This window comes from Lytechinus pictus, chromosome 1 (genome assembly GCF_037042905.1).
Source record: "Lytechinus pictus isolate F3 Inbred chromosome 1, Lp3.0, whole genome shotgun sequence".
Classification (NCBI taxonomy): domain Eukaryota; kingdom Metazoa; phylum Echinodermata; class Echinoidea; order Temnopleuroida; family Toxopneustidae; genus Lytechinus; species Lytechinus pictus.
Window position 1 is genome coordinate 40,943,125 of NC_087245.1, and position 23,001 is coordinate 40,966,125.

Consider the following 23,001-nt stretch of genomic DNA (forward strand, 5'->3'; position numbering starts at 1 on the left):
GTTTTTGTTTCCAGGTAATTTCCGTGATATGAACTAAAAAGAAATCAAGGGGAATCCCTGAAAACGTAATACCACTCCCCTCCCTTCTCTCTACCCCATTTTTTAATGTCCGCTCTCACTTTCCCTCCCTTCTCTTTCTACCACACTTCCCCATCCCTTTTTCCTTCTCCTTTCTCTCTTCTTTTCCCTGTCCCTGTTTAATTTCTATTTTTTTTAATCTTTCCTTCATTATTAATTATCTTCCTCTCACTTTTCCTTCAGCTACCTGTCCCCACTCCCCTCCTCTCTTTCTTTCCCTGCTCTCTTTCCTTCTATTTCTCTCATTTCCATCTCTTCCTTTCTCTACTTCCTATTTTTATTTATTCTTATTTATGATTCATTTCATTATTTTCTTTGTTATTGTTATTTTTTTTTATTTATTCATTTTTTGTCTGGGGGGGGGGGGGGGGGCAAAGACCCCCTCATCCCCAAGGACCTGTGCCTGCAGCCCCCCCCCCTAGTCCCCCACCTCTCTGTTTCTCCCTCTCTGTCTCTCTTGTATAGCACCTGATTCAAATCAAATACAATTAATCCACAATAAACATACATTTTGAGGTACTTACATTTTAATCAAAATGTATAAATCTAGTTAAAAAATACAAAATGAATACATGAATATGAACAATTTTCCAAAAGTTGTAGTTCACATGCTAATCCTTTTCTCATTTTGAGCATATCTTTATATATTCAAGGCACAATACTAACAACTTTGTGATATTCATTCCTTGTTATTTTTCTCATTAAAAACCTCTTACATATGAAACATAAAGGCCACATAATATAGTATTCTTTATGTACTTTTGCTCTTTTTGCTGTCATTTCTCGTATTATTAATCATTTCAACACATTTCTTTTTAGAAATTCCTAAATGAACTGACTCCATTTGATCATTTTGACTGCCACACTTTATCTAATCTTTCAAGTTAATGATTGTGATAAAAGTGGCACAGAAGATTAAAAAGAATAACCCAAAAATGGAAATTACACATGTAACAATGACTTGACAATGTCATTCAAAAAAAGCTTTGGGTTCTTACTGTTTTAAATCCAACCATGCTAGGTTTGCATACTGGTTAACATCATGAGGTAAAACTAATATTCAAATATTTTTGGCATTTCCAACATTTCAATTCACTGACATGTTTTTAGCAGAAACTGGAAGATAAATAGACTTTTAGCACACGATTGGCCAGAATACTACTTAGCACATCTCTAAACATATGGCATGCAACAGAAAATGAGATACACATGTACAATTTTAATAAAAAATTCTAACTCAAGATCTTAATTACTTTCTCATAAACACTGTTCAATAAAATACACTTTTTTGGCACATTCAAAAGGTTCTGATCTATCCAAAAGTGGTATATTGTACATAAAATTCATAAATATAGGAGAATATATCAGAATGTAAGAAAAAACTAAAATACTTTTTACAAAGACCAAGAAAAAAAACAATTTAAAAACATTCAAAGTGAGAGAAGAAAAGGGAAGAAATAAGAAAACATTGATTTGGCATGAAAATGATAAATGTGCACCCCCTGACCCCCCCCCCCCCCCCCCCCCGCTCTCAACAAGTTAATTCCAGAACTCACTTTTTTTTGCAGGGTGGACGTGACCTTTAGTATCCTTAAATGGGTAATAAAAAGCAGTTTTCTAAAAGGTAAATAAAAAACTATTATCTGACTGTATGTACATAACAACATAAACATGATTTCAATTATCATACATTTTATACTGACCAGCATCCCAATTTTGTTTCAATTGTAATATGAAACACAATAACAAATAACTTACTTAATCATTAATGAGCTAGAAGGTGAAAAAATACTATACTAGATCAGATTAAAGGGTAACTCACGGCTAATTGTTAGTATGAAAATGTGATAAATAAATTTTCAATCTCTATCGGATGAAAAATAAGGATTTTTTTTTCTTCAAAATTTTGCATGTTTTGGTGTTGTATGCAATCAGTGAGCTAAAGATTCTACATACTCTGTCAAAAACTCGATTATGTCATCTTCCTTATTAATTTGTTTATTTATCACACATATACAATCTGAATAAAGAATATTTTCCTTGTAAAACAAATTTGAATTTAAACATTGATGATCTTACACAATGAATCAGTAGTCACTGTCATGTTCACAGTACTTGAACACAAAGTTGAATAAAGTCATATAAAATACATTAGAAACTAGTTGAGGGAGATGACATCATCAGCTCTCTCACTGCATCTGTCCAATCAAATAATGCAAAATTTAAAAAAATGCAATTTTGTTCATTATTTATTTAATCTAATTTTTTTAGAATCTTCAGAGTTTACTCGTTCATTTTACTCCATAGTCAATCCATTCTAATCATGTTATTTTCAGCCTGTTGTACTCTTTTTATCATTCATACATTGCAATGCTACACTTGCAAGATTAAAATCAAGAATACCTTTTCCTAAAAAATGAATTTGATTCATTAACACAGAAGAAATTTAACAAGCAGTACACTATATCAGAGTCATTGAGTACTCAAGAGAATTCAGGTAGTACAGTTTTCTTACACATATAGTACAAATTTCAAATCTAATTTGTATACATCTCTTATTAACTACAGAACTAAAACAGAATATAGTACAAATTTACAAAATAAAACGAAAGAGAGGCATATTGTTGCACACATCAGAATAAGTTCTGATTAAAAAATAAAGATAAAAATAAAGCAAGAATATGACCTACTTGAAGTACGTTCAGCTCAAACTATATTTTCCTTGAAGTCATTGGTGGAGAAAATCTGAATTTCATTCAATGAATTACAAATAACCACATATACAGGTATATCAACCTTGCTCTTATTCTTCATAAAAAACAAATAATTTGTGTATATTTTCATTTACATAGTATTCAGCAGTGGCATACGCAGGATTTTTTAAAGGGAGGGGGCGTTTCAAGCTGAAAGAAATGTTGACAAACAAAAACTGCAAATACTATTTCTTGATGCTAACTTGTAATATATGGCATGTAATCACTTGGAAACACAAATGTCAAACATGAAAACAAAATACAAGTTCAATGTTAGACAAACACTTAACTCATTAAATATCACTTAGTTCCAGTAGCAACGGAGGAGTTAATTGATTTCTTAAGTGACGGGAAGACTAGATGCATTCATGCCATTATTTGAAGAGGGAGATGCATAAAAACCTGTGCTTAGATTTCTAGTATAAAACAAGCACCAATTCAAAACCATAAGGCACGTAGAATTTATAAAATTGGGCACAGAAGGTAGATAAAAAGTCATTAAAAAAAATACATAGCTTTCCATTTCCCTTTACAATAATAATAGGCATTTATATAACGCCATCTAGAAATAATCTATTCCGAGGCACAGTGTTTATTATTATCATTATTATTATTACCCCGGCTTTAGCTTGAGCTACCTTTCAGCGCTCAGGAATTAATCCTGCCGGGTGCCCTTTCACCTCACCTGGGTTGAGTGCAGCACAATGTGGATATATTTCTTGCTGAAGGAAATTACGCCATGGCTGGGATTTGAACCCACGACCCTCTGTTTCAAAGTCAGAAGACTTCTCCACTGGGCCACATCGCTCCACTTTATACATTCCTTATGTACTCACCAGTTTAAAAATATCACATTTTGATGACTGTACCCATGTATTAATATCAAAATGTAAAAAGAAAAAAATTGCTGAGTTTACTAGTCATACATACTCTTTTGTTTGTCTATGTACACATAATGAGTTGAATTGATGAGCACACATACATGTAGTATCTTCATTATGAACAAGATGGGGAATACGTGAAGACAAACGTACCATAAAACTGTTTTTAAGTACCTTTAAAACCACCCCGCAAGATATATTGCATATTTATGACACGAATACAGATATTTCTGAATACTGATGATACATATCTTTGGTTAATGAATAATTTACAGGTTGAATTTGTAGCACCTCATAATAATAGTAATCAAGGTTTTTTGGCTTTGTTCAAGAAACAGCAAGGCACAATCTTTTTTCCAGTTTGAATACTGAAACTTGCATATAATGTTGCATGTAGAATACAAATGATGATCACCGATCATACAGGCCGGATTCAAAGGCAGTTTGGATACAATTGGACCACAATTAATACAGATTTCATGACTAAGTACACTTCATCCAGCACATTCACTTAGAACAGTCCAGTAATATTCATGTTCAACAAAGGGAGCAAATCCAAAGAGAGATGGTTTGATACCAACTCAAAATCATTCAAATTAACTGAAATAGTCTATGAGTAAATTAGAGTAAACTATGAAATAGTGTCCAGTGACCTCAACTCCATAGGCTTTCCACATGAGTAAGATGAAATATCAATACAAATGTTCGAGCAAGTTCTCATAATTCTAGCACTCCCCACGCATAATAAAAGTTTTATCGGCCAAACAAGCTAGATCTGAAGATGAGATAACATACAGCAAGGAAGCATAGTCAATACAGAAAGAATTGGCAACTTGGCATCTTCTGCACCGATACCATGCAAATTAAAACAGTATCAGGTAGAACAAGGCTGGCATGCAGTTTAGCATAAGTATGTTGTCCCTTAACGGGCATGCTCGATCCAAATCTCACAAGACATTTCAACATGGTTGGTGGCTGAATGATGGAAACTCCAGGGATGCTTTACTCGCTAGGCCTGAATGGAAGCCAGAAACACGCAAAGGCCCCATATGTACATCATAGAGCATAAAACAAGGCCTGAAATTGAAAGTTGCCAGGGCTGGCTGAAATCATGCAAAAGCCTGAAGACTGACATCTTTAAGACTCTCTCCTTCTGCTTACATCTTTTGGCCTCAGAGGGCGTGCTCAATCCCGCTGTCACCAGGTATCTCAAACATGGTCGGCTGCTGCGCGATGGAGACTCTCTTCTTCTGCTGAATGGCAGGCAGCACAGGAACGCTGGACAATGACCTTCCTTGGTGACCCCACGCCCCTCCTTGCGGCAGACCGACCCCGTCCCCAACCATACCGGGAGCATCCGGAAGCTCCATGCAGTCCTCCGCGTCGGAGAAGGCATCATCCAGCGGTGTCTCCAGGCGACCCGGGTGGTGCATGTTGCGCAGACGCCGCTTCTTGGAAGATGAAGTCAAACCCTGTCTCCTAGACCTAGAGGACTGGGAGCGTCTGTTGCTGCGTGGCGGAGGCTCAATGACCGCCTCTGTCTCTAAGGTTGTTCTGCCTCTTGTTAGTGGCCTGCCACTGTCTGAGGAGTCTGAAATAGGAAAGAAAATGAAATGAAGGCTTGATGCAACCTCTTGCAGGTTTCAGTACTTTACAATAAAGATACTGTTTGACAGATCAGTCTTTTAATTTAGGTCTACATAACACAAGGATTGAATCTGTGCTAGTATCAAGTAACAATAAAATAAACTGCTAGATAAATACTGTCACGGTCTTCTATTTGGAAATAGGACCATTGTAATTTGGATAGGTCTATTACACCTCTATGGTTTTACTCCAGACCATCATTCTTCTATGTTGATGGAATAAAGTATTATACCGTAAATAAAATCGTGAAGAATCTGCTAATTGCTTTCAACCCGGGAATCAATTACTGAAGTTGTCAGCAATTACAAGTTTTCATCATCTGACAGTTAAGGAAGACCCCTTTCTCAGTATGCTTCGAACTGGTTTGGACATTGCTTCCAAGAGCGCTTCCAGCATTCCCATCACTCGTTGCCTTGTTTCCACTAAACTGTGCTTCTCAACCAATTAAAACCAAGTGAAGTCATCATGGAAGGACTTGTCAGATGATTCATCCGACAAAGTCTCTTTTATCCAACAGTTACGACAGTAACAGTTGCCTCTCAGCCATTCAAAACCAATTTCATCAACATGTTCCATCCAACAAGTTGTCAGACCCGACAACCTACCTTGATTCTGATTGGCTGAGAAGCACCGTTACTGTGGTAACTGTCGGATAAAACAAGACTCGTCGGATTTTCATCTCCTAATTTATCGGATGACAAATGATGATAGAACACTTTCCTGATCTGATGTTAAGGATGGATGCTTCCTCCCCTGGACAAATAAATGTCACATTGCTTACCTGGAGTTGCGCGAGGTGAGTTGCCAAGGGTGGCGAGTGGGTAAGCTGCTCCCCTCCTGGCCAGCATACGTACAGGAACATTGTTACCCCAAGAGGATGATGACGTTGGGTCATCACCAACCACGCTAGAAGGTGGCAAATCCAGTTTCATACCTGCAAAGTGAAAGCAAAATGGTCATGGCTCCTTCAGACATGGCATAACAATGCTCAACAACATGGCCAAGAAAAACATTTTCATTACCACCTTCATCATCTTCACCATCACCATCATCAGCGTTTGACTCATCAAATGCATCGTCATCATTGTGATATTATCACCATCATCATGATCTTCATCATTTTCATCACCATCACCATCACCATCATCATCATCATCATCATCACCATCATCATCACCATCATCATCATCATCATCACCATCATCATCATCATCATCATCATCACCAACATCACATCATCATCACCACCACCACCACCATCACCATCACCAGTGGTCGACTCACCTATTGCATCGTCATGGGATGCCGACTCAAAACTGAGTGAAAGTCTGTCTCCATCATCATCATTACCCTTATCTCTCTTCTTGGCAAAGGCTTTGGCAATCATTTTGCTTTTCTTCAACTTGATTGGTTCATTAATTGGTTGTCTTGTCACCCTAAGAATTAACCAAGGAAAGTCAGCAAAGATCAATGAATTCAAATAATGTATTCAAGAATTCTATTTCATATAAGAAAAAAATTGACAGAAAGACCTGGCTAACGCCAAAAGATATCCTGCTATGACACTTGCACGATGTTTGGCTCCTGCACTGGCAGTTTTTGAATCATGGCAATTAGTGACAATGCAGGGCACGAAGTGCGTCCATGACCGCCATAGATCAGACTAGTTCATGCCATATTCACAACAAGCTTATATTTATATGCAATATTTGCATCATCTACTCCATCATCCTTCAATAGGGCCATAAAATTTTAATAAGTTGAGTTGCAAAAGCATGTTAGGTTCAGAACTGGCCAACATTGAAAGCAGGGTAATGCTAGAAAATAACTTAAAGGGGAATCCAACCCAAATAAAAACTTGTTTTTATAAGAAAAAGAAAAATCAGACAAGTTGATAGGTGAAAGTTTGAACAATATTGGACAAACAACAAGAAAGTTATAAATTTTTAAAAGTTGTAAATATTGGTAATCACTATACCCATGGAGACTTCAAATTGGCCGCACATGGGATGTCATAGTGATGTAAGGCAAGGACTACTCTTCCATGTACTCCAATACATATTATGGCTAAAATGTCATTTTTCCCAAAAGTTTTATTTCAAATTACATTTTTCTTTCATGAGGACATAAAACAATATACTACCTGGGTTATAATTAGATTACTGCCCCAGGGGAATGGGTACTTAGGAGAAAACCACAAATCCCTGATAATAAAGTACATGGCCTATGGGAAAGTTGTCCTTGCCTCTTGTCATAATACCCAGTTGCCAATTTGAAATCTACATACTATTAATGATCTCAATTTTAAAGCAGCTATAACTTTCTTATTGCTTGTCCGATTTCTTTCAAACTTTCACCATTCTGTTTAATTGATTTTTCTCCTTCCCAACACAACATTTTATGGCCAAGGCTGGATTCCCCTTTAATAGAAAAAAGTTGTGATTGTGGCAATATTTGTGATACAATAAAGTGTATTTCAAACTTGCCATGTGTGCGCTGTTGAATTGTAGTTTATAGGGCCTATATGAATTAATAGAAAGTTTTAAATATCTGGTCACTTACATCTCAGGCCCGTAATCATAACTGGAAGATGCATGATGATGGACTTCAGCAACATCATTTAAGCCCTCCAGTTATACAGAATTATTATTGTATTTTAATATGTGCTTAGATTTGTTATGTGTACGTTATTGTATTCCATTTGCTTAAGCATGCCCCACTTTGTGGAATAGCCTTCCTGGAGACATTAAAAAATGCACCTCTGAATTTTAAAAATCTTCTAAAAACTCTTTATTCAACTCTTAGCTCTTTTTGCGCCTTGACCACTCTACAGAGTGGATTTGGCGCTTTACAAGCCATATTATTTATTATTATTATTATGTTAGCTTTATGTTTGTAAATATGTTATCAAGTTTTGAAGTGGGGTAAATTTGGGGATTAACCTTGATAGGCCAATGGCCATTTGTTATACCCCACATCCTCCACACTTCATCTTTCAATATTTCTCTTTAAATATTAAGTTTAATGTATGATGTATTGTGTAATCTGTATTGATTTGTAAACTTGATCATTCAACTATTTTGGATGTGTTTTTAAAGTGATGTGAATAAAATTGAATTGAATTAATTAAACTCTTTATAAAAAAAATCAAGGGCTGTTTGAATTATATCTTGCGGGATGCAGAATTGTTTGATTTGAGGTTCAACTTCGCACCTATAAAATGTCACAATGGGAGCATCGTAAATATGCAATGTTTTACCTTTCACCTTCACAGTAAGGCTGGAAGAGCCATGTAAGATGCAAAGTTTTATTTTTATCTTTTTTTAGTTCAATTTATTCATTTTCTCACCAATATAAAAAACAATATACAATATGTACAAGAATGAAAAATGCATGTATAATAGAAAAACGGAAACTACTGAAAAGTTCATAAGAACTTGTGAGTTGTAGCTCCCAATAAAACAAGGTAAAATACATATGAAAATCAAATGAAAAATATACACACAGCATCAGCAATCACCATCATACATACAAAGGGGAGGGGGACAGTCGTGGTAAGTGTAGGATTAGGCAGAAAAAAATTACTTAGAATATTCACTTATATACACGCTTTTTAACTTGGCTTTAAATGAATTTAATGTGGTTGAACACTTGACATTATCAGAAACATTTTGTCCATCTATACGAGGGCCACGATGCCTTAATGAATTAAGTTGCACCTGAAAATTTGAAAGTTGCACTTTTTATGATGCTCCCAGTGTGACAGTGGGCTGCAATTGTTAACAATGATAATACAAGAGAAAAAATATATAGGACCTGTATTTCATATAGCAATTTCATAGGATGATGGCTACTCCATACAGAAACCCACGTATCAATTTGAAATCTTGTATACGGCCAGAGATCATATTTAAATATTAGGGATAAATGAGGTTTAAATGTTTCCCTAATAGTATTCTTCAATAGAATCATATCAACTATCATCATTTTCTGATTTAGATTCAGATATGCCTATCCAAAAGGGCTGGCAAGATGTTGAATTCTCAGAAGGAAATGTCTCTATATGACAGGAGCAGCAGAGATAAGACAACATGGACAAAGAAATGGTACAGAGAGATCAGTATGGATGTGGGAATGGTTAGCTAGACGTCCATGAGTCCGGAAGTTTTGATCGGCTCTTGATGAAGGAGATGCATAGAGGGGCTATACAAATTATTTAAGGATAACCCCTGAACTGTTAAAAAAGAGATGGTTGAAAGGTGGAGTTTGCAACTTGCAGATTTTGTTTGTTTTCTAAATGAGTTATATGTTTGTATATAATATGTATGTATATTAAATGTATATTATATGTAAGAGCACCCCTCCTTGCCTTACCTGGAGTTGGCAGGAATGACTTGGCGGTTCCGGAATTTTAAATTTCTTTTTTTTTTCTTCAAGGAAACTTCAGGACTGCAGCGAGGAAGCTTTTTAAAATTATCTCATACTTTGTAATGGCCACACTCTATACTCTTTGTAATGCTAAATAAATAATGATAACAATAACTTATAGATTCTCGGAGCACAACAACTATGCTTGTAAGTTTGCTCTGCTATTGTTTGGCCGACAAGGATGAAGTGCTCACATGTCCAAAGACAGCTGACGATTGGAGGGAGGTGGTCAAGAAGTATTGCACAAGGTGGGACTACCATAATGGTATTGGAACAGTTGATAGAAAACACATCTTGATCAAGAGGCCACCTGATGAAGGATCTTTCTTCTACAACTACAAAGGTTTCCACAGGACAGTGCCAATGGCTGCAGCGGATGCAGAATATAATTTTGTGTACATCTATATTGGGGTAGAAGGGAGTACATCAGATTAGGGAACCATGGAACATTCTACTCGCACAATGCTGTCAAAGAGGGCTCCCTTGCCTCATCTTGACTCGGCTCCGAACGAAGACAACCCTGTGCCTTATCATTTCATAGGAGACAAAACATTCGCGTTGAAACTTATATGGCTCATGAAACTATCTATACACTGATCCCAGGTTATCTTCAATTACTGGCTTAGCCATGCTAGAAGAGTGGTGGAAAATTCTTTCGGTATTCTGGCCAACAGGTGAAGTGTACATATGTATGTATGCCCACTCTAGGCCAACTGCCTCCTGAAAGCGATAGTGGACAAAGCTTCTGTGACGTCACGACTACGCCGCAAAGAATTTTACGGATCAACTGGTGGGACGTGTAAAGATAGATATGCCAATCATAAGAAATCCTTCAACCATGAGAGATTCAAAAATGAAACAGACATTTTAATTTAAAGTTCATCTGAAAACTAAAAAGTAAAAACACTGAATATGAACTCAAATGGGAAGTAGTAAAAAACACAGACGAAGTGAAACGTAAGAGCAGAATCTGTAACCTTTCCCTTGAGGAGAAATACTTATTTTCATAAACAAACACACCCTCAACAAAAGATTGGAGCTACCGGTAATCACAAAATGCAGACACTCAGAACCATTCGACCGTGGAAAACGGACCATAGCGCGCCACATGAAAAGAAAGTCACTTGGACATCAGACCGCCTGATGATCGCTTCTACACATGAAACCTCGGGTAGCACAGCTTTCAAAGTACGTTTAATGATCTACATGCTCCAACCCAAAGGTATTGAGCACTTTTCTGATACATGAACAGAATTTTAAATATAAATTTCATATGAAATAATTTTCTGCTTGTTCCATAATTTGATATCCATGTGCAACGGGTCGTGTCACGAAAGAGGATCCTCCCTGACACACACACAAGGTACCTGGATCATGGGGACAGGACCAGGCTCTACTCCATTTCAAATCTCTGCCAAAGAACACTTTCAAAATTCTTGCACAACATTCTAGTGTACCACATCGGCACATATTGTCCCGTATTAATACACGAACAGTTTCCCCTTTGGCAATATGAACCGAGTTTAGAGATTAAAATTCATGAAAGTGTCATACATGTAGTAGCATATTATTGAGAAGTACTTCTCATAATTTGCATGATCTTAGTACTTCTCATAATTTGCATAATCTTAGTACTTTTCATAATTTGCATAATCTTAGTACTTCTCATAATTTGCATAATCTTAGTACTTCTCATAATTTGCATAATCTTAGTACTTTTCATAATTTGCATAATCTTAGTACTTCTCATAATTTGCATAATCTTAGTACTTCGAATAATTTGCATAATCTTAGGACTCACTTTCTCCACATCCGCTTCCATATAGCCAGGGTGGCGGGGGTCCAGACCCACATACTCATGGCGATGCCGGCCCCAAACATTGAGAAGAGATGAACCATGACAATGGTCAGGTTGGGTCTGGTCTTCAGGGCGCAGGTAGGCAACGTGTCTACGTTGTCCACAAGCTGGCGCTCTAAGGTGACGTTTGCTTCACACCTGAAGAAAGAAACGTTATGCAAGTTTTAAAGATCGTGGCTATGTGGATAATTCTCCCGACATTGTACCACAAGGTCTGGGGTTCAAATCCCACCTCAGCACCTGCGTCCTCTGGAAAGGCGTTAATCTACAGTTGACACTCTTCACCGAGGTATAGGAAATGGGTACACTGTAAAGGAATTGCCTAGCTACCCTGAACGTTCAGGGTAGCTGTGCAAAAGCCAGATAAATAGTATGCAGTGCTTGCCAATGTATTATACAGTAATACTCAAAAGTTTATGAACCCCACCAGAATACGAACAAAGTTAAGTGTTCCAAGTTCTGCCATCTTTTAGATAGTTGATTGTGAAGTCTGGTGATAAGATATTACTTTCAATGAAGTTTGTTTATCTGGGCTCGCCGGACATTGTAGTGTTGTTGTCTACATTCAACACTCAGCATGAAGAAGTGCATTTTGTGGTGGAGTTCACTAACTTTTGAGCACAACTGTTTATGTTGCCTATTATCATCATCAAAAATAAAATTGATAATGATAGCATATCAAATCAAAGTTGCATGAGGTTAAACATGTATATATTTGATTTCCTCCAGTCATTTTGATCTTGTGGGTTCAAATCCCACTGCTGCTACCATGCAACTACGAAAAAATAGACTAAACCATTTGATTTTCAACTAATTCAAAGTTGAAGCCCCTCCCTCCCTCCTATGCCTACCTACCTCTATCTGTCTGTCTATCTATCTATCTGTCTGTCTTTCTATCTTTCTATCTTTCTATCTATCTATCTATCTTTCTTTCCTTCTTTCTATCTATCTATCTATCTATCTATCTATCTATCTATCTATCTATCTATCTATCTATCTATCTATCTATCTATCTATCTATCTATCTATCTATCTATCTATCTATCTATCTATCTATCTATCTATCTATCTATCTATCTATCTATCTATCTATCTATCTATCTATCTATCTATCTATCTATCTATCTATCTCTATGATAGTAAATAGGTTAACATTCTTACACCAAGTAGTCTTGAAAGCCCTTCTCCCACTGAGCTTGGTTGGTGAACTCGTAGAGATGGCAGGCAAATGTGATAAACACAAAACCAAATGCCAAACATGCAAAGACACCTAGAAAAAATGGAAAAGAGAAATAGTCACACACCCTTAAAAGGACCTAATATCATCTATTCATCGCGAAGTTTTAATCTCATTCTCATGATGTTTTGATAGTATCCTCATATCGTGAAGCCACAGCAAGAATGTCTTAAGAATATTCTTCAGATTAAGAGTCCGTTCTGATTACTGTCCTAAAACTAGTTTACTGAAAACTAATTTAGTGGCAACTAGTTTAATATGTAATGAGAAGCCCAAAGTGGTCTCGGAAGCGATCTTCCAAACCAGTTCCGGAGATGGCTTTGCATCGTTAAACTGGTTTTAGTGCAAGTGATCAGGACACAACCTTTCCTCAGGAAGCGATCTTCGCACATTTTGAGTGTGTATAGTTTTTATGCTGCGATTTCAAAGTTCGCGCACAACATGTGTGACAACACGGAAAGCGTTCCCATAGCAACAAGACCGCTTTACGTGAAGTGGTTTTATTCACACATATTTAGACAGGTTCACAAGATCAAAGATATAATTGAAAACCATTATCGGGTGATCAGGTGGGAAGGCTAGCGAAGTGATCTTCCACACTGGTTTCCTGAACCGGGTTCCAGTAAACTAGTTTCTAAAGATATAATAAGAACATGGTCTAAGATTACAGCTACGTAATATCGCGATGATAAAGGAATATCTCAACACTGAAAATTCAACAGTGAAATTGATTTTTGCAAATTATCTCAACATGAATATTGAGTTTTGATATGTTTTAACTGCCTGGTGGGTATAATACAGTAAAGGAAAGCCATAAAACAAGCACATAATCGTTGCTCCACTTCAGCTGGAATAGAAAGGGAAAAGAAGTAAAAAAAAAAACAAGTGGAGCGTCTTTGGCAGTCTCACCTGCATTACGCGATTCAATACACCAGCTGTGCTGACTTTGAAAACTACTATATAATAATTATTCACAAAAAACACACTATTCATATAATGATACAATACTACGTTCATTGACCCTAAGTGACATTTGACCTTCATCATGTGACCTAAAACTTGTAATACTTGATTACCCCTATGTCCACAGTTCATAAACAATATCCATAAACTTTCAAAGTTATGATGGTAATTCAAGGATGTTCAGTGATACTTGATTACTCGTATGTCCAATGTTTATGAATCAGATCCACAAACTTTCAAAGTTTTGATGGTAATTCAACAAATACTCCCAACTTGGCCAAAGTTCATTGACCCTAAATGACCTTTGACCTTGGCCATGTGACTTGAAACTCAGGCAGGATGTTCAGAAATATTTAATACCCTTATGGCCACGTTTCATGAACTGGGTCCATATACTTTCTAAGTTATGATGACATTTCAATAACTTAACCTTACATGAGATTTCGATATTGACTCCCCCAATATGGTCTAAGTTCATTGACCCTAAATGACCTTTGACCATAGTCATGTGACCTGAAACTCAGGCAGGATGTTTAGTAATACCTGATATACCTAATGTCCAGGTTTCATGAACTAGGTCCATATACTTTCTAAGTTATGCTGTCATTTCAAAAACTTAACCTTCAGTTAAAATTTGATGTTGACGCCACCACCGTCGCCGTCGGAAAAGCGGCGCCTATAGCTTCACTCTGCTATGCAGGTGAGACAAAAATCATGTAATTGTCAAGTCAGGACATTTCTTGAAATTTGACTGGAGCTGAACTTGGGAAACATGGAAGATCTATGTAAACATTGAACATATGGAATGATATATCAAAGATTAAGAAAATTAAATGCAATATTGTTCAGGCCTAATTAAGACAAATCTTACCTATTCTGGCTATAGTTCCTTTGATTTTGGTTGATGCTTTATCACTCAATAAACCAGGATTCTCTTTGTCTAATGTGCATAATGTTATCAAACCTGTGGCAATAAAATATATATATTACATAAAACACATGATATTTGCCAAAAGATTTATGCAATGTTTGTCTGTTCCATATTTACACCAGCGTAACTTGAGCACTTGATTTAAATTAAAGTGGATATGGAACCTATACCTTGTCATCATCTCCATCATTGTTAAAATGTAAAGTAGAATAGTGATCTTAAAGTGAGGAAGATAATGATGACGGAATAGATGAACTTTGAATGATGATGGGATTGGTGTAAGTGGTGGTGATGAAGACGATGATGGTGATGATGATGAAGATGATGGTGGTGATGATGAAGATGATGATGATAGTGATGATGATGATGATGAAGATGATGGTGGTGATGATGAAGATGATGGTGATGATGATAGTGATGATGATGATGAAGATGATGGTGGTGATGATGAAGATGATGGTGATGATGATAGTGATGATGATGCTGATGATGAAGATGATGGTGGTGATGATGAAGATGATGGTGATGATGATAGTGATGATGATGATGAAGATGATGGTGGTGATGATGATGATGATGTTGATGATGAAGATGACCATGATGGAAACAAGGGGTCTGATGAACATGTTGATGGTGATGATCAAGATAATAATAATAATATTCAAGTTTTGCAAAGATGATGATAGTGGCAGAACTCCCGACCGATAACTTGGAATATAAGATGATTTTTCTCTAATTAAAAAAATAGGGAGGAGCCAGCATTTCCCATGGGATTCTGCAGTAAAGTTTCAAGAAAAATAGGGGAACCATACATGTATTTTAAGACCTCAAAATGGTCAAAATAGCATATTCTTTCCTCCAAATCCAGAATGGATGAAAGGTCTGTAGTGGTGTTGGTTGTGGCAGCGATAAAATGGATGATCTTAGAAATGTTCATGATTAGGATGTAATCAATTAATTTATGCAACATGCATTAAGATTTAATCCAAGTATGCCATTGTTGCCACCAGGTTCCAGTTTCATAAAGTCTGCAATTAATCATAAATCACAAGTTACTGAAATCCTGCAATTTGACTGGCAAATATTTACTTTCTCAAACTTCTCAAAATCAAAGCTCAACAATTTAGAGTACAAAGTCAATAGGTTAAAGAGCATCAAAAGTCCTCTGATTGCATATGCAAGAGACAGTTTTCTAGTTTGAACTTCACAAAGGTATGATACATGTATTTGAGCACAAATGATGCAGTTTATCTCATTGCTTGTGAGCATGAAAAATCCCCTAATTGCATTTGCAAGACAGTTTTTTGCTTGGACTTCAAAGGTACATATTTGAGTATAAATGGTGCAGGTTATCTCATTTTTTTGTGAGCAATATGAAAATTCAACTCAGCTGCTGAATTGATTATTAATTGATTATTCAAAAGTTCTGGAAATGAGGCTCACCAGCCGATTTTTATACATTGTGTGACATTTCACATTGGTCCATATGGGAATTTCCAGGGATCTTGGGGCATTTCGGGGGCAAATTCTACCGCATTCCCGCATAATCTCCCCACCCCCTTGCTGGATACAAATTATAATATTAATGGTACACTAGTATGGGCACATTCATTGCAACACTATCTTACCCTGTACAAGATAGAAACCTCCAAACACCAAGCACAGCCCTATGGGTGATAGCACAAATCCAGCTCTGTAATAGTGATTCTGGTAACCAACAAAACATATACCTGCAACAGAATCGCCATCCACCTAGAACAGAAAAACAAGGTAAAATAACGGATATGAAATAACCTACTTTCCCTTGATCAGTATTATTTTGATCAGCATTATTTGGATAAATATAATTTTTGTTAACTGCAACATGATCAATATTTAATTATTATTTTGATCAATGTTATTTGGATGAATATTGTTGCTATTTAATTCAATGTGATCAAACTTCAATTATCTCAATTCTTACAAGTAGACATTTTGTACTTTGAGAGATAGTGTTTCAAGAAGAGTTAACCTTAATCCATTCCCTTGAAAGGGAAAGAAATTGTGTTCAGTGTCTTACTTCCACCTACTGCCTTTTATTTTGAACTATAAACCACTTACAAATTAAACTGATAAAATATTGCATGGGTATGCTATTCGTTTGCAGCTGTTTATTTTTGTTTTTTTATCATTTCTCCTCAATATTTAATGCCATTTCCTATTTCACACACAAAAGGAAAAGTATAAGAAGAAGGAGGGGGGGGTAAGTCTAATAAGAGGAGAAGCAGGAGGAGAAGAAGAAGGATGCAGCGAAGAAGGAGGAGGAGGAGAAGAAGGAGAAGGAGAAGTAAAAGAAGAGGAGAATGAGAAAGAGGAAGAGGAAGAGAAGAAGAAGGAGAAAGAGGAGGAGGAGAAGGAAGAGAGGACGGAGGAGGAGAAGGGGAAGATAAAGACAAAGAAGAAGTGGAAGGAGGAGAAGACGAAGATGGAAAAGAAGAAGTTTAATTTCATGTCAGAAATAAAAAGAATGAGTATCTCCCGTTACCTGATTGATTGCTAGTATGATGACCACCAAGACAAACGGCATGGTCCACGATATCAGGTGGAAGTAGGCCGTTTTACCGTGCAAAGGATCCTTGGGTGTGCCCAAGGCTCGGAAGGAGAGGTGCCAGGAATAGGCGAGCATGACAAACCAGAACACACCAGCCAAGATGAAGTAGTAGACGATGATGAATACAATAACGCAGGACAGGTTTTCCCCCTCACTGGAATGAATGAGAAGAAAATAAAAAATAAGGCCATTATAAGCACACATAAACTGCACAAAAAATTGGTTAGATGTAATACTATTCAACACCAACCAGCCTAAATGTAGAGCTGCACCAACAGGTGTGAAAACTAAATGAAAACAAAGAGCAGTGTAGATGTAACACTACAGGTGTTGAATTTAGCACCACTGTTGGTGCAGTCCTACTTCAAGGACTGCACCAACAAGCGTGAAAAATAAATGAAAACGAATCATTTAAAATCAAATCAAATCTAATACAATATAAATACCGTGACACAACATTCACTCCTGAGACATTTGCTCCTGTCTATGTATCTCATAGGGCATAGGGTGAGAGTTAGGATTGTAATCGAGTTTTTGATTCAGAATAATGAAAAGATTAGGATTAGGCTTTATTTGATTTGAGGTTATATTTTATGTTTGGCTTAACGTTTCCATCGGAGCAATTGTCGCCGGAGCAAATGTCATTGAACCAAAAAACAGACTACTGACCTTGGTTCAGCCAATCTCATGGTGCCATCATGACGGCATACGATATCGTCCCTGGCGCCGTCTGAGAACTGGGCTAGGAATCCAATGCTACCGAGGAAGAAACATCCATTCATGTAAAACAGGATCACCGCTGGATACTTGCTGGAATTCTTCCAATCTGCAATGAAAGTGCACTGCCACAAAAGAATCAGAGAGAGAGAGAGAGAGAGAGATAAACTCATTAACAACTGTCCTGGTGGGGACATGTCTATGGTAAAAACCAGTCTTTTACCTCACATATGAAAGAAATTACATTATAGAGTACCGAAGTGTGATTTCATGATGTCATGACAACGAACCGGCTGGTTCTAAACTGAGTCGCAGCTGCACGATCGTCTATACACATTTGTTTTTGCAAAAACGGTGATGTGTTTTGACCCTGGTTGTTACCATCATTCTGAGAGTCATAACAGCTAAGGCGCCGTTTCATAAGCTGTTCGTACATGTAGTAAGATAAGAGCGACTCTAAGAAAGACTGGTGATCCTTTCTTGTGGTAAATGGTATAATAAATTGGCGAAGGTTAAGAGAGGATCACCAGTCGTTCTTAAGGTCGCTCCTAACTTACGAACAGCTTTATGAAACGGCCCCCGGGTTCATTATTTTGTTTAGAACCGGGCTGCCTTGACACCATGCAGACCTGCCAACCTCTAGGAATGAAAAACTGTATTCTGTGATTTAAAAAAATTTATTTTTCCCCAAAAAAGTGTATTTCATAATAAAATGCTTGGCGCACTCGCTCATCGCGGCGCTCAAGCTGCATGCAGGCTAAAATGCACACTGCTATTGCAGATTTTAAAAAAACCATTAAAACATGTGTATATCTTCACACTGGTTTTAACAAAATGATTGAAAAAAAAAGTTACCTGAAATTACATTGATCTATTAACCATATTTGTGTACGTTTTATGAAATAGAGACATATAGAGATTATGTTTCTCAATAAATTACGATTTTTTTTTTTTTTTTTTACAAAAAACGTATTTTTCAAAGAAAAAACGTACTGCCCTATTTTGGTTGCAAAAACAAACTAAATACGGCTAAAACGTACTGGTTGGCAGGTCTGCACCATGGCAACTGATGTCATCACTTCGGTACTCGATGCTAGAACCTGTCTATACAGGCTACCTGTCTCCAATGGCCAATTAAAATTCCATTTCCCTTGGAAGGCCTTTACAGGTTTGCCTGCATTTGTATATTCTACATTAAATATTGGACGATTCCATGCTAGAAAAATCAGCTATCTTCGCAACATTTTTCAACCTATTGTCCAAACAAACGAAGAACTTCTATTTGTTTTGTGGTAATTATAGAGTACTACTGGGTAGACATATGAAAAAATGACAACCAACAAAAATATACTGTCCATGGGTGAATTAGAGGTGAAAATGTTGCGTGTCGTACGGGACATTTTTTAGTCCCGTACGACACACAACATTTTCGCCCTTAATTCAGCCATAATCAAATATTTTTGTTGGTAGTCAGTTTTTCACATGACTACCCACTATAACCTTATTATTGACCAAAAATAATTTTTCATTGCTCAAGCAATCAGCTAAGAGACTAGAAATTGTTGACAAAATGTCCCGTACGACATGTATGGAATCGCCTTATTGACTCCAGGATTTGTAGACCATGATTTGAAAAAGTTGTGATTTGCAGTGATGTCACTAATACAGACAATGAAGCAAAAAAAATAATAAAAAAAACGTAAAAATTAAATACATTTCATGTAACTGGACGAGGAATAGTGGTTTCTTTAGACCAAGAGACTTTTCAGTATGGCCAGGAGGGCAAGACAAATCTCACCTATCATATAGACTGATATATAAATTAAAAATTGGATAAACCCATATTCATAAATGGGAGAGGACATGAATAAATTGAAAACTAAAACTAAAATAAATGTTACATATTATACGTCTATGTGTCTTTCATATTAAAGGACAAGGCCACCCCAACAAAAAGTTGATTTTAATAAAAAGAGAAAAATCCAACAAGCATAACACTGAAAATTTCATCAAAATTGGATGTAAAATAAGAAAGTTATGACATTTTAATGTTTCGCTTAATTTCACAAAACAGTTATACGCACATCTTGGTTGGTATGCAAATGAGGAGACTGATGACGTCATCCACTCACTATTTCTTTTGTACTTTATTATATGATTATATGAAATATTCTAATTTTCTCCTCATTGTCAAGTGAAACAACGATTAATTCCTCCCTGAACACGTGGAATTAGCATTGCTTAATATTACATGGTTCAGTCTAAGTTGTAAAAGATGAAATATTATAATAATTCAAACAATAAAAAACAAAGAAATAGTGAGTGATGGACATCATCGACTGACTCATTTGCATGTCACTGAGTTGTGCATATCACTGTTTTGTGAAAAATTTAATCAAAACTTTAAAATGCCATAACTTTCTTATTTTACATCCGATTTTGATGAAATTTTCAGCGACAGCGTTATGCTAGTTTGATTTTTCTCTACTTATTCATATCAACATTTTTCTGGGGTGAACTTGTCCTTTAAAACCTTGATCCGTATGACAAACTTCCTCAATATCCATAATGGCCTTGTTTAACATTTTAGAGATGATACCACAACATATTGACAAATAAACAAATATTAAAGGAACTTGGAACAGAAAATAAGCTTGAAAATGAAAGTGTGTTTTTTTTTAATAGTCTAGTACACAAACTGAAAGCAAATTGATTTTTTTTTTCAAACAATAGTCACCAAAGCAAGCAACCTGATGAGTATGACTCAAATTGTTTTCATGAAAATCAGTCACTTTCAATGAGGGAGCAATCACAATGTCCAGGGCAAATTTTTTTTTTTTTTAAATAAACCAATTCGAGCTTATACTCTGAAACAGAAGAAAGCTTGCAACCAAAGACTACTATAGATCAAAAGCCTGCCTGGATAATCCCCATAGTAGTATGGATACGCTTTTCAGACCAGGGCTATTCATTGAAAGCCTAAGCCCCTGACAGCAACAGTTTTCTATTCTCCTAACTTCTATTCTTTCTTTTTGCCAGTGCATCTGATTCATGGAAACTGTACTGTGGTCACCGAATACACCAACACACGCTAATGATACATGGAGAAATCAGCTTTGCTCTCTGGCATTAACTACTTGAGATTTTACAGAAATAAGCGTATACAGTTAATCATTCAGGAGAGGAGGCCACATTATATGTCAACATAATCAGATCTTTCAATGAATTGCTTACATATAATTTATTATCAAATTAAAACGTTTTAAGTTGTAGATAATTGACACTGTATATGAGTGTCTGCCATATAACAATTTTGTCCAAATCAGAAAATGAAACTACATTAATGATCAACTCGTTTCTATTGAACTACCAAAAGGAAGGTGCATGACTCTTCAAATATATACAAAAACTTAAAGAAAATAATACAGATGGTGCAAACATGACATGTAAACATTTTTATTCAGGAGTATCTAAAAGGGAACTGTGGAGGATGGACCTTCAAGGTTCAATTTTGGCATATGAGGTTAAAAATGAATTTTATTTCATTATTTCATTGATTAAAAAAAAAGAATTTTCAAGAGTCATAATAAAGTTTGAAATCAAAACTTTGTATAAATTTCATTTCATTCAATTTTTCTGTTACTAAATGTAACTATACACGAAGATCTGAGATTGCCAAACACACACAAGCACACCCACACACAAATACAAAACTGAATTCTCATAAAATGATATTTCATTATCACTGTTTTTTTTTTAGGGGGAAGGTGGTAATTCTACCGATGTGACATAAAAATGTTTGAAAGAAACCACTGTTGCCTTGACTTGGCACGAGATTGCCAAGAGCCATGTATTATGTGGGGATCGGCTGTTATGCTTGCATGAGATATTTTAAGTTTTAAGGGGGCAAGGAAGACCCTCTTGTAATGACAGAGTCTCAATCAATCGGGATACTTAACATCTCCTTCTTCAGTCTGATACATAGATCTACAAACCCCCAGCCTTTATACAGCTTAATTAAGCAAACATCCACTTTATACCAAGTGTGTACATGAAGCAAACAAATGAATACCAGCCTTTCAAAGGACCACTTACCCTACACAAGTATTCAGTAAACTTCTACAACAAATAAATCTTGCTACTTTAATGGCAAACAACTAGTCTAGCCCCCTTGTTGTGGTAACAAACTGTGCATTTTAATTGCATTTGGTCAATATAAATGTATCAAATTTAATGATTTTTTTTATCACAGCTTGTATGAAAATTTGGAAAACCTAAGAATAATTATTTTCTTCAAAGGTTGATCTAATTGTCAGATTTAGTTTTTAAAAGTTAATCACAACTCAGTTACTGTGTGGAAGATGCAAAATAAGATCAGGTGGGTGTTTCATAAAGCTGTTTGTAAGTTAAGAGCTACTTTAAGAATGACTGGTGATCCTCTCCTGTGGTAAATGGTGTGCACCAAAATGTTCATTGGCGATGGTTTAGCGCGTAAAGACCCACCAGCTTTATAAAACGGCTCCCTGATATTTGAATAAAAATGTCTCAATTAAGTGAATTAACCAACTTGGGGCCTGAACAAAAATGAAAATATATGCAGTTTCCCATGATGGGTGTAAATCAAGTTCTCTCTAATGTCCAGAATGAGACAAAGCTATAGGCCTAAAGCCATCACTACATGTTGGAAGGAAATTTATTAAATAAAAACAAAATAATAAAAGCATTACAGGGACTTTCTTTTGAGTTTATTGAATTTACATAGCAGGGCATAGTATGCATATAACTCATGTTTCTTTTTGAGGTAAAACATAATAAGCATGTGTTTGGAAAATAAAGAGCAAAGTACACAAAGGTGATAAGAGCTACATAATGATCTATTTTGGACACTGACACTCTTACATTTCAAACTATTTTGTAC

General features: G+C 36.2%; 1 protein-coding gene across 1 annotated transcript in view; it reads right to left on the reverse strand.

Annotated features, from left to right (window-relative positions):
• Nucleotides 1–583: 583 nt before the first annotated feature.
• LOC129263028 (protein smoothened-like) overlaps nt 584–23,001 on the reverse strand; it is a 30,642-nt gene continuing 8,224 nt past the window's right edge. The window contains exons 4-12 of the mRNA XM_064103057.1: nt 18,036–18,208; nt 17,301–17,520; nt 16,405–16,528; nt 14,717–14,809; nt 12,807–12,915; nt 11,589–11,783; nt 6,644–6,795; nt 6,141–6,293; nt 584–5,303 (exon numbers count right to left, since the gene is read on the reverse strand). Coding sequence (XP_063959127.1) covers nt 4,885–5,303; nt 6,141–6,293; nt 6,644–6,795; nt 11,589–11,783; nt 12,807–12,915; nt 14,717–14,809; nt 16,405–16,528; nt 17,301–17,520; nt 18,036–18,208 — 1,638 coding nt within the window. The 3' untranslated portion in view covers nt 584–4,884. The remainder of the gene's footprint in view (nt 5,304–6,140; nt 6,294–6,643; nt 6,796–11,588; nt 11,784–12,806; nt 12,916–14,716; nt 14,810–16,404; nt 16,529–17,300; nt 17,521–18,035; nt 18,209–23,001) is intronic.